The 15,632-nt window shown below is 42.0% G+C and overlaps 1 protein-coding gene across 2 annotated transcripts in view; it reads left to right on the top strand.

Annotated features, from left to right (window-relative positions):
- Positions 1-15,632, top strand: part of VPS16 (VPS16 core subunit of CORVET and HOPS complexes) — a 192,969-nt gene that overhangs the window by 138,281 nt on the left and 39,056 nt on the right. For both annotated transcript variants that reach the window (XM_088451038.1, XM_088451037.1), the window contains exons 14-17: positions 1,607-1,642; positions 5,601-5,709; positions 5,798-5,932; positions 15,238-15,346. In XM_088451038.1, the coding sequence (XP_088307164.1) occupies positions 1,607-1,642; positions 5,601-5,709; positions 5,798-5,932; positions 15,238-15,346 (389 nt within the window). The remainder of the gene's footprint in view (positions 1-1,606; positions 1,643-5,600; positions 5,710-5,797; positions 5,933-15,237; positions 15,347-15,632) is intronic.

Below are 15,632 nucleotides of genomic sequence, written 5' to 3'. Positions count from 1 at the left end.
AATTACCTTCAGGCTTTGTGTATAGGGTGTATATGAAACATAACTGAATTTTATGTATGTACACAAACTTTGTTTGAGCCACAAAATTATTGAAAATATTGTATAAAATGTCCTGCAGGCTGTGTGTATAAGGTGTATATAGAACATAAATGCTTTCTGTGTGTATATTTTGGTCCCATTCCCAAGATATTTCATTATGATATGCAAATATTCCAAAATACAGAATATTTCCTTATCCAAAATACCCCTGGTCCCAAGCATTTTAGTTATCGGAGACTCAACCTGTACATATTATTAATAAATCATAAGTGTAACCATGGAGCTGTGTCGGAGTATGGAAGGTCAAGATGATGTTTGGCTCTTCCCACTTTCAGTGTTAATTTTCTGCTGTAGTTGAACCGGTGCGGGGGAGGATGTGTCGTGAGTGGGGGGGGGGTTTGGGCAGGAAAGGGGAACCTGTGGGGGGAGGGACGGTTCGCGGGTCTGCATACCTTCCTACATTACTTATTCAAGGAGGGACAACATGCTCTTTTCCTGGACTTCCCTCTTATTATATGATCGCCATCGCCCGTGTTGTACTTATTAATTGATAAGAAAGGTGTTTCAACACAGGTGATGGTAATCATAAATTAATAGGGAAGTCCGGGAACAGAGCATTTTGGCCCTCCTGTAATGAGTCAAGTAGGGAGGAATGGGAGGGTTTGTGACCAGGAAAGGGGAATCTGAGAGGGAAGACATCAGGGCAGAGGAACTTGTGTGGCGGAAAGGGGGGGTAGTTTGGAGCGCGAGCAGGAAAGGATAACTGGTGTGGGGGAATGGGTGCCGTGGATGGGGGAAGGGATGGAGATTGGAGCCGTGAGGGGAGAGAGACCAGGAAAGGGGAACCTGTGTGTGTGTGGGGGGGGAGAGGGTGCCACAAATGGAGGGGAGGGAAATTGGAGCTGTGTTAGTGGAGAGAGTGCATGAAAGGGGAACCTGTGTGGGGGAGGGGGTAGTCTGAGCTGTGAGGGGAGAGAGTGCACGAAAGGGTAACTGGTGTGTGTGTGGGGGGGGGGGGTGTCAGGGGTGCCAGGAAGGGAGGAGTTTGGAGGGGAGAGGGAGGGGAGTAACAGAAAGGGGAGGGATGGATCTGTAGCTAGGGCAGGCCACTGGCCAGCCCAAGGAAACGAGCCACTCACGGTCAGGTGACCAGCAGATATGAGAACTGGAATAAATGTTAAAGATGTTCACTAAAGGAACAGGGAGCAATACAAATAACAACATAGAGGGCGATATTCAATTGTTTGTTTTTCGCGCATGTCACACCAAAATAGACTAGGTTTAGACGCATAAACTGCTAAACCCGTCTAAAGTCCTGCATCCAAATGAGGGAATTTTCACTGATTTCTGCTTGCCACATCAGGAGGCTGCGAGCCGAAATCATGCATTTGTGCCTCTCGGCAGAAACATTTGATTAGCTCAGACAGGAGCGCAAAAAACATTTTATTTCCCCCAAAGACTGTTAGTGAAAATGAATGTTTGTTAGTGAGCTGATAAAATGTTGTTTTATATTGATTATTATAATATTATGTAATACTGCACTGAGCTATCCTTGACATGTCTCCAGATACAAACAACTCACTGTTCCAGTCCTGCTTGACAGGTACTTTTTGTGGACTAATGTTCTACAATTGTTTCGGCTAATTCAGCGGAGGCTTACTCAGCTGATCGGTGGCCCGCGCCATCCACCATCGCGACCGATCGTTACGATGGTGATCTCAGCCTGTGACCTCGGCCGCAGTGGGTGGGATCACAAATGCAGCAGGGGGTGTCATACACCTCCTGCTGCATTGCATATTAGCAAGGACGGAATTGCAAAGCTGCTTGCGTTCACCCTGTACCTTGCATTCAGACATTACCCTCTCTCACCTGTGTACGAACACATTCCACTCCCTCACCTCTGTAGGTAACACATTATCCTCGCTCACCTCTGTAGTAATACATTTCCCTCCCTTGCCCGTATTGTAACACATTCGACATTCCCCTCCATCACCTGTGTAGAAATACAATCCCTCCCTTACATCTGTAATAACACATTACCCTCACTCATACTTGTTGTAACTTATTCCCCTCCCTCACCTATGGAGTAACGGGATGCAGTCAGGAAGCTGACGGTCGCAATGCCGACCGCCGGCTTCCCGACTCTCTTATCTCGACAGGGGACTAATGATAGGTGTCTTTAAATCCAGACGCCTGTCATTATACCTACGCCGGGAGCCCGATGGCATACTGAGTGAAGGTACAGCCACGGGGGGGAGGGTTAGGTTTTAGGGCTCCCGGGGGGACTTAGGGTTAGGCACACCACGGGAGGTTAGGGTTAGGCTAGGGAAAGGGGGGTTAGGGTTAGCACCCCCCCCAAGGAGACTTAGGTTTTGGGTTCGGTGAAGGGGGGGTTAAGTTTAGGCACTTACAGGGGGGATTAGGGTTAGGCACTAAAGGGGGAGGTTAGGTTTAGGCACCCCTAAGGGAGGGTTAGGGATAGGTTAAATTCTTACCTTGTCGAGATCTCCTCCGTCGGGCATCCACTGTCTGTATTTGAACCGTCGGGCATAGGTCCGGCGGTCATTCATACCGATTCCCTGTCCTTATCCTTCAACACTTAACTCAGTACTGTTCTTTTATCCCCTAACCCTGCTACTAGTACTGTACCCTTACCCCATAACCCTGCACCCAATATTGTATCTTTACCCCCAACCCTTCACTCACTATTCAAATAGGGGAGCTACATCAACTGCCAGTGATGTTTGGCAGCACTTGGGATGACAGTATTAATATAAAAATATTAATAGATTATGGTGTTACAGACTAGATGACGCTATTTGCCCACCTATTCGGGCTTTGGTCCTCCCCTACAAGATTAATAATAGTTATGACCATACCTATGAGCTGGTTTGAAAGCTCCGTAGAGGCCTAAGCAATGGGCAGACCTGCATGTGGTAGGTGAGAGCGCGTTTGCAGGCCAAACAAGCTGCAATACTTGATCAAGTGAAGACTGGATGGTGTCCTATCCCTTATAATAGTGACTCTCTTCAGGAGGGGATCATTAAGAAATATAAAGTACTGTGTTTTAAGTTCAGTCACTAGAATAGCAGTGTAGTAAGTGGTTTGGGAACCAAGGCCTAAAAAATTGCAACAAAGTGAGACACTGCCCTGAGTTTGGGCTAGGTGTATATCAATCTAATCTTTTGTACGGCTATAAATGAAAACTCTCTTCCATTGAAAGTTCAGTGGTCACTCATCTCTTGCCTGAACATGAAGCACTGACAGGCTGCTACTGGGTTCCTCTCAATTTATGTACTAGAGGTAATAGTAATAATAAGGTGGGATCCTAAGGAAGCTTGTTGTTACAACAGCATTAACCCCTGACATACTGGAGGGACTGCAACAGCATCTGTAAACTCTGATAGATTCCTAAAGTCCCATAGGTATACAGCCGATTATATTTGTACATTGACTGTGATTTAAGGACATTATCTTTAATTGGAATCTAATTACTGAAATGTCTGGATTGGATTTCATTTAAAGTGCTATGTGAACTCAAAGCATACTTAATTATGTACTGTGTGAATATAGGTTTTCTTTTATTATCTGCTAATAATGTGCTTCTATATATCATTTAATCAAGAGTTTTTATTGGTTTATATAACATAATGAAAAACACAAATAACAAAATAGGCAGAAAAGGTCAAAGTACTACATGTGCCTACAAGGTACACCGTAATAGCACAGGCATTTTAGAAGCAATGTGCATGCCAACCAATACAGGGAACATGGTAAAAATAAATGTAAAACACATTTAGCTTATAACACAAACACAGCGGGTGGGGACATCTAAACAGAAGAGGAAAATTCAGCTATAAAGGAGTCCTATGGGCAGACCTTCAGAGACCCAGTGTGCACAGAACCATCCCAAAGTTTATGAAACTTCTGTATAGTATTCCTACTATTATAGACATAGCTCTCTTGGTCTGTGGCATGGTTAACAAGTGCCCGCCATTTATAAATATTCAGAAAATCCATAGCGCACCAGGATCGGCCAATATCAACCTTAGCAAGGGTGGACAGGCTTAGCGAGGGTGGACAGGCTCATGACATATCTATAAATAGTGGCTTTAAAAAAAACGCTTTAATTTCTAACCCAAATAGTTATAGCCTGGCGTCATCTGGGACTGTAAATTTGCTATCAGACCAAATCTAAAGCGAACCCCTGTGCAGGCCCAAAGCAAATGCCAAAAGTCACACCCCAAAGCCTGGCATTTAGGGCAATAAGTAGAAGCACAAGCACCTATCTTGGCAAGAGTAACATGACTCTGGTAGGATCTATCAAGAGTAAAATAATTTGTTGAAATTGGACACAATTATGTATATTAGAGAGATCTGAGCCCAGTGGTCGCCCTGGAGAGGACCTACATTTCCCATTTACATTTAAGGGAAACAATATCATGCGGCATCTTATATATATCTTTTAATAAACCTACTTTTGTTAACGCTGAGATTTATGTAATTATTAAGATTTCTTGAATATGGAAAGTTAGGCTATAACTTTTTGCATATTTTAAGAGACACCTTTGGTCTCTCTCAGCCAGCAACTTGACTACATTTTTACATGTTTTACTTTTAATTTAAAGATCATTTGCACCAAAGACAATTTGTAAACATTTAAAAAGAAAATTTGGAACACAAATACACCTCTCTAATGAACCACCCAAAACATGACCTCATTATTGTGAGTCCACTTTTCTTTTGGGGTCCACAAATCAGAGCAATGATGCCATAATAGTGACAATTGGGCGCTATGATCCACCAAAGGTCTATGGTGAGCCATTTGTTACATTTCCTAAGGTTGGTCATGACCATTGATAGCATATTTTGGGCTTGCTTGAATCTGTCCATGATGGACTCTTTCTTATACGGAGCTATTTGGCATGAAACAGATGTGTGATGCAAATCAAATACTACACACAAGCCAAGTAATACATCCGAACTGTGAGGTATGGTATTGGCAACTTTGTTATGGGGATGGATGCATTATAGTGGCAAGTACTGGCAATTTTGTCAAGATTGATGATACGACGAATGGTTTACATTAGTGATAGTCACAAAAACCTGCTATCCTTGACTTAAAAGCTCAAAGTGTAGAGGAAATTTATCTTTCAACAGAAATAATGTCCTTTAAATAGCCCTGAATTTATTCCTGTTGAAAATCTGTGCTAATACCTCAAACATGCTATCCATTACTGCTCTTAATCTAATCTCAATTTTGCAAGAAGGAACGGGCTAATGTTGTTACATCTCGGTATTTAAAGTTAATAGAGACTTATCAGGAAGACTGCTGCCTGTTAATAAATATCTTAAGTGGTCCAACTGTGTTAAAACAAGGAAGATGAATATTTTTTTTAACATTTTTGTTAAATTTTTTTCATGGCACTGTATATACTTAAAAGCGTATATACATTTATGTTCTCATTCAATTCTTCACTTGTCTGGTAGTTTTGTTATTTGCCTCAGGCCTCCCAAAAAAAGCGTATTAAGCGTTATTGTGTCCTCTTCAATTTATCCAGATTAGTTTTACGAAGACTTTATCCTCTTGCTGTTAAAATTTGTGAACACCTCAAGCTCCCTGAATTTCAAGGAGTCAGTCGCACATTAGCTCATTGGGCATGTTACAAGGTAACCCATTTTCTTACTTTTTTATCTTTATTTGTGAGGGGGTTCCTTTGTATGAAATGTGTTTGTAAATAAAGTATTCCTTTTGCAGGTTCAGCAGAAAGAGAAATCTGATGAAGAAGTAGCTCAGGCCATCAATCAGAAGCTTGGTGACACCACGGGAATTTCATATGCAGAGATTGCATCAAAGGCCTGTGACTGTGGTAGAACAGAACTGGCAATTAAAGTATGTATACTAAGAGTACTTGGTGTGCTATAAATTAAATGTTAAAACTTAAGTTTAATTTTCCATAGAAGTTATATCTTTAATAGAACTTTGATTCATCAGCATCAACATTTAAAATTACATTAACACCGACTATAAACATAAAGTAAGAAAATATATAAAGAGCAGATTGGATCTGACAAATAATGGGACACAAGGAGACAAAAGGGGAGATAGTTGAAATGCCGACTGTTGGGATACAGACGCTCAGATTGCTGGCGCCAGAATCCCGATGCTAGTCAGAATCCCGGCGCCGTCAGCCCGACGGTAAGTAGTGGGGGTTAGTGGGAGGGTTAAGCACTAGGTGGGGGAGGGTTGGCTACTGGGGGGGTTAGGTTTAGGGTGCAGAGGGGGAGGGTTAGGTTTAGAGGTAGGGGTTGGGTTAGGGTACTTAGCGGCCGTTGTCGGTATTTGAAACCTTGTTGGGATTCTGACCACTGGGATCCCAACCCGGCAAAAGTACTATGGAGTCCAAACTTTGCAATCTATTGCAGCCCCTCTCCAGGGAGATCAGAAACTCCATAGTGCAAAGATGTTTGATAAGCTTTATGATCAGGATCAAGGAAACACTGTGAGGCCTCTGTTTACATCTAGGTGTTATGTTTATTAATAAAGGGATTAGGAAAGCAAATTATTAATTCACTAACATTGTATTTATTTCAAATATTCACTTAAGCAAAGTTTCAGGAATACTACTAATATGGAAATATATTTTGATCCAAGTATAAATGTCCATAAAAATATTTTAAGTGTAAATGAAAAGGTTCTTTATTCAAAATTATTGCATTTATAACCTATGCAATGCAGTTTAATTACAGAATACCACACCTTAAGATTGTCTCACAATCATTTATACTATGAATGACTTATACATATTACATGATTCTATTCTCAATATCAGATATTGAAGGAATGGGGTCATGGAAGCAGATTGTCCTTCACTCTTTATCTGCGTCAGTAACATTCTGTATGTAAGTTCACTGTGTCCTGACGTGGATGTTTACTATTGGAGTTTACACAGTCGACATTGTTATGAACACTTCCTACATTTAATGTCGGCAGCGCGTAGCCCATGAAGTACGTTACGTTACGTGTCATGCGTTGGCTTGGTGGGTATATAAGGTGTGCGATAGGCCATCTGCACACACATCACTCGTTGCTGTCATGGGTAAAAGGGGCGATTCTATCAGAGTTGTAAAAAGGAATGATTATTGGCTTTCGGGCCAAGGGTGGCAGTATTTCTGAAACAGTGCAGTTTGTGAACTGTTTGCTTGCTGCTTTGGTAAAGGTGTATTGTGACTGGACAAATGGCACCATTGAGAATAACCGACGTGGAAACTGCAGAGCACCGGCTACGAAGGTGCTTGAGGGCCGACTGACACGCTACAGTGGAGCAGCTCACCATCAGAATGAGTTATATTGGAAAAGATGGTAGGCGCTCTCAGAGTTCTACTTGGGGAGAATGTTTTATGGTGTGTTTGTGCATACATATAATACACAGGAAATATAGAAGCGTCTATATATACTCTCAATTGTGCACGTGTTATGTAGACCATTAGCTGCTCACCCTTGGAGGTGTCCCAACCTCCCACAATAAAGTAAATGAACAAATTCTACGGGTAATAAGCACTCTATGGTGTAGAAATATAATCTGTTATCCTGTACTATGTGTGTGGTTAATTGTGATTGGTATTACTATTGGTGTGTTATTTAATGGTTATAGTCTGTGTAAAGGGGATTGAATGTGTCAGTGTCGAGTCTGCTCGGCAAAATCTTTAGGCAGGATGTTCGTACTATGTATAGGATTTATGAAGAGTTAATAAATTGGATGAAGATGTCCTGATCTAGTTGGTCTGCTATGCAAAATCTGTGGGCAGGGTGTTCAGATAGCATATGATGTTTTAATTAAAAAGTCTGAGGAGTCTGCTCGGCAATAACTGTAGGCAGGGTATTCCAAATGTATGGAGTTTAAAGATTAAATGTTCACATGGTTAAAGGTAAGTTCCACTTGTAAACTAGATGGAAGCCTTTGTATGTTGTTTCTTCTCAGGTGTGTCTGTTGTATCAGTCCTCCTCTATACCGTCTCACGATTACCTCGGGAATAATAGGTTCAGAATGAACCTGGGGGCCAACAGATGTGGACAATTCAGTGAACCCTGCTGCGAATGGGGCTCTGAAGCAAACAGATGGTCAGTGCACCTATGCTAATGAAGATGCATCGGTGGAAAAGGCTTCAATGTTCACGCCTGTATCGGATTTGTACCTCCGCTGATTGGCGAAAGGTTGCCTTCTCCGATGAGTCACGTTTTCTGCTTTATCGAATGGATGAATGTTAGTGTGTCAGGTGAGAAACATCGGAGAACAAACACCTGCAACCATTGCTGGAAGAACACAAGCTGGTGTTGGCAGCGTTTATGGTCTGGGGAATATTTTCATGGCATTCTCTGGGCCTACTCATCCATGTGGAAGGCACACTCAACCGAATTGGTTATGAATCCATCCTTTCAGAGCAGGTACACCCATATATGCTGATTGTCTTCCCTGAGGCAGATAGGATCTTCCAGCAAGACAATGCGACATGTCACATGGCTAGAAATGTCCGACAGTGGTTGGACGAGCACCACCAAGACTTCCAAGTGCTTCCCAGGCCTCCTAATTCCCCGGACTTGAAAGTCAATTGAGCATCTGTGGGACCACCTCAATCTTTGTGTTTGCTTTATAGATACTCCAGCAGCTGTGGGATGCACTGCAGTCAGCATGGCTCCAGATACCTGTGCCAACCTACCAGCACCTTATTGAGTCACTCCCAGCCCATCTAGCTGCTGTTCGTGCTGCACACGGCGGTTACTCTGGCTATTAGCTGGTGGTCATAATAATGTGACTCGACTGTGTGGCACTCCAATCTTACCCTCCCCTTTACACAGGTTATAAATTGGCTGAAGCACCCCCAAAGAGTCGCACCCATTATTATCTGATACCACCTATTGTTTGAGGGCAATAGAACCCCACAGTAGTGTAACAATAAAGTACACGCTGAACACACACAATAGGGTTAACAATCCAGACAACAGCATTCACATGATTCATGCATCAACTTTGTTACACAAATTTACCCGCTGGCACACACTATGCTACTTATTAGTAAACAATTGACAGACCAGTGTTGAAATGGGTAACAATCTGCTCTAGCAAGCAATGGGCATAATCAGTCAAACTATCATAGAGTTAACTTTGTCAAGCAATTCTTGTCTTTATAAAAGGCCACTGGAATAACCAGAGCAAATCTTGTACATATTAGGTTAAATAAAACAAAATGAAGAATATTGGATTTAATTTATAAATATATAATAAATGACATAAAAACTTGAAAATCAGTGAAAGTATAAAATTTACAGGAATATAAACTTTTGCGTAGCTCATATGGAGAAATTGTATCAATCCTTCTGAAGAGGGAAATTGGAGAAGTTGCCTGTATCAACCAATCCGCTTCTGTCATTTTATACACTGTGGTAGATAAATGATATCTAGAAGCTGATTGGTTTCAATTGGCAGCTTCTCCACGTTTTCTCTTTAGAAGGTTTGATGCATCTCTTCTATAGTTTTTGTGTCTGGGAAAAGACAGAATGCCATGGACAGCTCATCAATTGGTTGATTTCCCAGATCTGAACTTTCATACACAGAGTATATAAACGGTTTTCATTGTGAGGGCAGGTAAGCAGTGTATATGTGGATTAAATGTCCCCTAGGTGTGAAATAGTCCCAAACCATTTATGTTTTATAGTTCGTCTCGGGCTTATCACAGAGCTATAAGCCCCCTTAAATAAATTAGGCGCAATCTCCTGCACATTTTAATATAAAAATATTATTATATTAAGATTTTTTTTTAGGAAGATAAGCAACTATTGTAGAGTGCAGTTATTTATGTTGACTGTGACAATGTTGACATTCAGAATGTTAACATACATGATGTTGGTATGGTTAAAATAACAACAAATCTTCACACCTGGAAAATGTTGAGATGGACATAATTAAATGTCTGCCTTGTCAGAATGTAACCACTTGTGCTAGGGTTAGGGTTACTATTAGGGTAAGGTATACACTGACATTAAAACAGTGTCGACATTCCACCATTGTCGACATGGTCTATCTCGACATAATGACAATGTCAACAAAATTTAGCGAACCCCTTCAACCAGTATTGTTGCCTCTGAGCGTTTTGGTGTCTGGGTTAGCTGGCAAAACTGTCTTGCCAAATCACAATAACAACTCCTTGAATGCTAATCCTCATTTTAGACAGATGGCAGGAATTAAAGTGTTTTATACTTACTAAATTGGCTTCCTGAGAAGGGGGTCGCTTTTAATGTAATGATCCAACAGGCTCGTTAGTTAAACTTATTAAAACCATTTTGTCCATTTATCCAGTGGTTTTAACATGTTACTTGGACCTCTAACATGACACACAGCAACTAGTCTGTTGTTGCAGTAGAAGTTTTACATGTACAGTAAAAGTTTTACATGTACAGTAAAGGAAGATTTTAGTAATAGACAGAGAGAGGCAGTGAGGCGGGAGGGGCTAAGTGGAGGAAGATTGACAGACTGATATAGGAAAAAGAGAGACACTATTTTATGAAAGTGCAAAAAAGCTACAATTTCAATATTGGAGATTTCTGTTGCGCCTGGAAATGTGCAAAGTAGAAAAATTTAAAATATTACTTTAAATTCCTGCCTACCATCACTTTCTGAACACCTCATTAAATCACGTTTACTTGCTGTCTTTAAAATACAGCATGTTCCAGAATTATGGTTAAATCAAATATAACAGTGAGTGGACATTGGTGTAATTTTTGTGTTTTAAATATATTTATTACATGACTTTTTGTTCACTCCTATATACAGTTGTGTCCTCAGGTGTTACTACTACTAACCTCCAGTACTGAGGACTCATGCAGGGAATTACCCATCAGCAAGTTAGTGTAAGACAATCTACATAGGTGCTCCTGCTCCAGAACTAGACTCTCCAGTATAGTTTTCTTCTAGTATGGTTTAAACTAAAGTGTTCGGTTTCCTCGACCGCAGCACTTCCATAGCCGCATTTCTATCTGCTGTATTTCCAGGCGGAGTCCTCATATATTGTTTTCATTGTGGAAACCAACTACACTGGGCCCTCACTGAGTAAATTCCATATACTATTGTGGGGATTCCTGGTGAATTTTGGTGTGGGTCGCGCGGCAGGGTATTTGGTTGCGCCAGTTCTACCTGTTTGTATTTATCATCTGTGTGGGTGTGTGTATTCTGATACACTAGCTATCTGTTTTGAGCTCGAGAGTTATTGCAATATACTCTGTGCCTCTCATTTCACACTGTGCTGTTCCCACAATGCCACCACATCCGTGACTCTCTTTGCATGCTATGCGCTGTTCTCACAGTGCCAGCAAATGTGTATCTCGTTACACACTACAAGCTGTCCAAACAGTGCCAACCCCTCTATGTACCGTATTGCAAACTACTTGTTGTACAAATAGTAACAACACATCTGTGTACCTTGTGGCACACTACCAAAATCCCACACTTTCTGTACCTTTCTCACTTTCGCCTGCTGTATTACACAAGTTCGGGTATTCCGTGGCTACCACCTCTGAGTATTGCAGCTATACCTCTTTCGGTGTGTTCCCTTGTAAAAGCAAAATCCCTTGAGACAGTACAATGAGGGCCAATCGTGGATAGAAGTTTTTTAAGTGGGTAGTCCTGAACAATGGGGGGAATGGAGTGAATACCAAACTCATTGAAGCTGAACAAAGAATTTGAGTACACCTGTAACAGATAGCAGCCCAACAGAGACCACTCCCCACCTGTTACACACCTCCCTGGTTTGCATCGCTGAGAACTCAGAAACTCCCCTAGCACTCCACAAAGGGATAGCCGGATCTGAGTCTGTAAAACTTTAAATGCTGAGTGCCAAATCCGTATTGCCTGAGTAAATAAGGGGATCCCCGGTCTAGGCTCCCTCCCACCAAGTAATGACTGAAGAGGGGTGTCTTCTGGAGCCACCTAGGCTACCATTTGATTATGGAACACATTTGCTATCAAAGTCTGGTGTAGTAGATGAGCCAACTGGGAAACAGTAGTAGAACTGAAAATGAGGTAACATGAGACCGCACATCATTAGGGATCCAGAACATTAGGCTGAATGCGGTAAAGCGATCCACCTAATATTCCCAGAGCCAACCCCAAAACACTGAATGGTCTCCCACAAGAAGGGCCATTTCACAGAATCAAAAACTTTAGCAGCAGCTAATGGGACCACAACTGGGAAGGACACCTACCAGTTGGAGACCTGCAAATTCTTAAAAAGAAACTTATTTTGGAGATTAATGGAGGTGGAGGGGCCAGGCATAAATCCCATCTTGTCTAGATCATAAGTGTGATTATCTGTGGGAAGAAGGAATCTAGGGCAATACGAATCAGGAATCCTTCCCCCAACTTATACAGGACAATGAGAGCTTCTGACATAGACTATGGAAGCAGTGTCCCCTCATACAGACTATTATATAATTCTAGAAAATGGGGTACATAAGCTTTGCAGGAATACCATCAAGTCCAAGGAACCTTACCACCAAGGAAGAAGCAAACGGCCTCATCTACCACTTCCAGTGTCAAAGGAAGAGGTAGATAAATAAGCCATGGCCTCGGCAGTTAAAGTGGTGAGTGTAATGGCAAGTAGGAGTCCAGGTCAGCGAAACTACAGGTTAATCAAGACTTATATGGATTCTGATAAAACTTCATCAATACCCCAGCAATATGCGCAGGGTCTGTATCATCATAATCATCATCATTATTAAGAATCTCAACAACATCTAAGAATCTAAGGTTTAGGGCTCCAGGTATGCCACAGTTGAGGTTAGGTATACGGGGTGGTAGAGTGGCCAGACGGAAGTCACTCCTTAGTAAAAAGCACACCAAGGGTTTGGTTGAGGTGGGCATGGTTTGTTTATGTTTTTGTTTCTTTGGTATTGATTTTTCCATTTCTGTGTTCGGTTTGTACATGCATATTATTTTTGATGTATGCATGCTTCTATTCAACATTCTTCTGGCTAATTGGCTTATGTGGCTCCATTGGTATACAATTTATATTAATGTCTAATGTCTGTTAACCATCCCACTGAAACTATAGAGCTACTCCAGACTGATTGTGCCTCCTCTCAGAAGATGCAAAATGTAGCATCCACCCACAGACACGGACACCTTGGCTGCAGCCTGCAAAATGGGCACATTTGCAAACAAAAACGACAGGGTGTACTTTTGCACATTTGTAAATGAGACTGAAAAGTCCAGCACACAAGCGTGTGTGTTTAGTTGTGCCTATGTGTGCAGTGGTGTAGCCAAATGACTTAAATCACTCCTATCATTACATCCGGAAAGTATTCACAATGCTTCACTTTTTCCACATTTTGTTATGTTACAGCCTTATTCCAAAATGGAATAAATTCATTTTTGTCAAAATTTTACACACAATACCCCATAATGATAACGTATAAAAAGTTTTTTATTTATTTTTTATTTTTTTGCAAATTTAATTTAAAAAAACCCCTAAGAAATCACACGTACATAAGTATTCACAACCTTTGCTCAATAATTTGTTGATGCACCTTTGGCAGCAATTACAGCCTCAAGCCTTTTTGAATATGATACCAGAAGCTTGGCACACCCATCTTTGGGCAGTTTCGCCCATTCCTCTTTGCAGCACCTCTCAAGCTCCATCAGGTTGGATGGGAAGCGTCGGTGCAAAGCCATTTTCAGATCTCTCCAGAGATGTTCAATTGGATTCAAGTCTGGGCTCTGGCTGGGCCACTCAAAGACATTCACAGAGCTGTCCTGAAGCTACACCTTTGATATCTTGGCTGTGTCGTTGTCCTGCTGAAAGATGAACCGTCGCCCCATTCTGAGGTCAAGAGCGCTCTGGAGTAGGTTTTCATCCAGGATGTCTCTACATTGCTGCATTCATCTTTCCCTCTATCCGGACTAGTCTCCCAGTTCCTGCTGCTGATAAACATTCCCACAGCATGATGCTGCCACCACCATGCTTCACTGTAGGGATGGTATTGGCCTGGTGATGAGCGGTGCCTGGTTTGCTCCAAACATAACGCCTGGCATTCACGCCAAAGAGTTCAATCTTTGTCTCTCATGGTCTGAGAGTCCTTCAGGTGCATTTTGGCAAACTCCAGGTGGGCTGCCATGTGCTTTTTACTAAGGAGTGGCTTCCGTCTGGCCACTCTGCCATACAGGCCTGATTGGTGGATTGCTGCAGATATGGTTGTCCTTCTGGAAGGTTCTCCTCTCTCCACAAAGGAATGGTCCTCTGACAGAGTGACCATCGGGTTCTTGGTCACCTCCCTGACTAGGACCCTTCTCCCCCAATCGCTCAGTTTAGACGGCCGGCCAACTCTAGGAAGAGTCCTGGTGGTTCCGAACTTCTTCCATTTACGGATGATGGAGGCCACTGTGCTCATTGGGACCTTCAAAGCATCAGATATTTTTCTGTACCCTTCCCCAGATTTGTGCCTCGAGACAATCCTGTCTTGGAGGTCTACAGACAATTCCCTGGACTTCATGCTTGGTTTGTGCTCTGACATGCACTGTCAAGTGTGAGACCTTATATAGACAGGTGTATGCCTTTCCAAATCATGTCCAATCAACTGAATTTACCACAGGTGGACTCCAATTAAGCTGTAGGAACATCTCAAGGATGATTAGTGAAAACAGGATGCACCTCAACTCAATTTTGAGCTTCGTGGCAAAGGCCGTGAATACTTATGTACATGTGATTTCTTACTGTTTTTTTTTTGTAAATTTGCAAAAATCTCAAAAAAACTTTTGACACGTTGTCATTGTGGGGTATTGTGTGTAGAATTTTGAGGACAAAAATGAATTTATTCCATTTTGGAATTAGGCTGTAACATAACAAAATGTGTAAAAAGTGAAGCGTTGTGAATACTTTCCGGATGCACTGTATATTTCACACACACGTCTAGCCTTTTAGAAGCTCTCTAAAATGTAGTCCATGCCTCTTCTCTGTCCTCCTCATCCCTGTGACCACAAATAGCATCTGTTCATCTTGCTTGCCCTGAGCCTTTGTAGCATATAAGAGACGTAGTTCTCCTCTATAGCCTTTGAGCCCAAATGCTGTTTATACCATGCTACTCCTATTCTTAGTGTATTAAGATTATAAAAAAAAAAATTAAAATATATGGTTCATTTATCCTTTCAGCTTTTGGAGTATGAGCCAAAGTCAGAGGATCAGGTACCATTGCTTCTAAAGATGAAGAGGAGCAATCTTGCTCTTGGCAAAGCTATTGAAAGTGGAGACACTGACCTTGGTAAGTGACGTATTCAAATCTAAGGCTTGGGCACAAAGAACAAACAGGTTGGGAGCGGGATCCCAATGGTCACAAAGCTGGTGGTCAATATACCAACAGTGGCATCCCAATGGTCAAAATCCTGACGGGTTTTGGTAAGTATTTTAACCCCAACCGTCCCGTCCCGCAACCTAACCCTAACCGTCCCCTCCCGCAGCCTAACCCTAATACCATCGGAATCTGTCGTGATTGTGACCATCGGGATGCCGCTGTCTGTATTCTGATCTTCGAAATTCTGACGGTCGGT

The sequence above is a fragment of the Taudactylus pleione genome, unplaced genomic scaffold (genome assembly GCF_031769625.1).
Source record: "Taudactylus pleione unplaced genomic scaffold, aTauple2 ptg000536l, whole genome shotgun sequence".
In the NCBI taxonomy this organism is placed as follows: Eukaryota; Metazoa; Chordata; class Amphibia; order Anura; family Myobatrachidae; genus Taudactylus; species Taudactylus pleione.
Note: the sequence above shows the minus strand (reverse complement) of the source record. Positions and strands in the feature narration are given on the sequence as shown.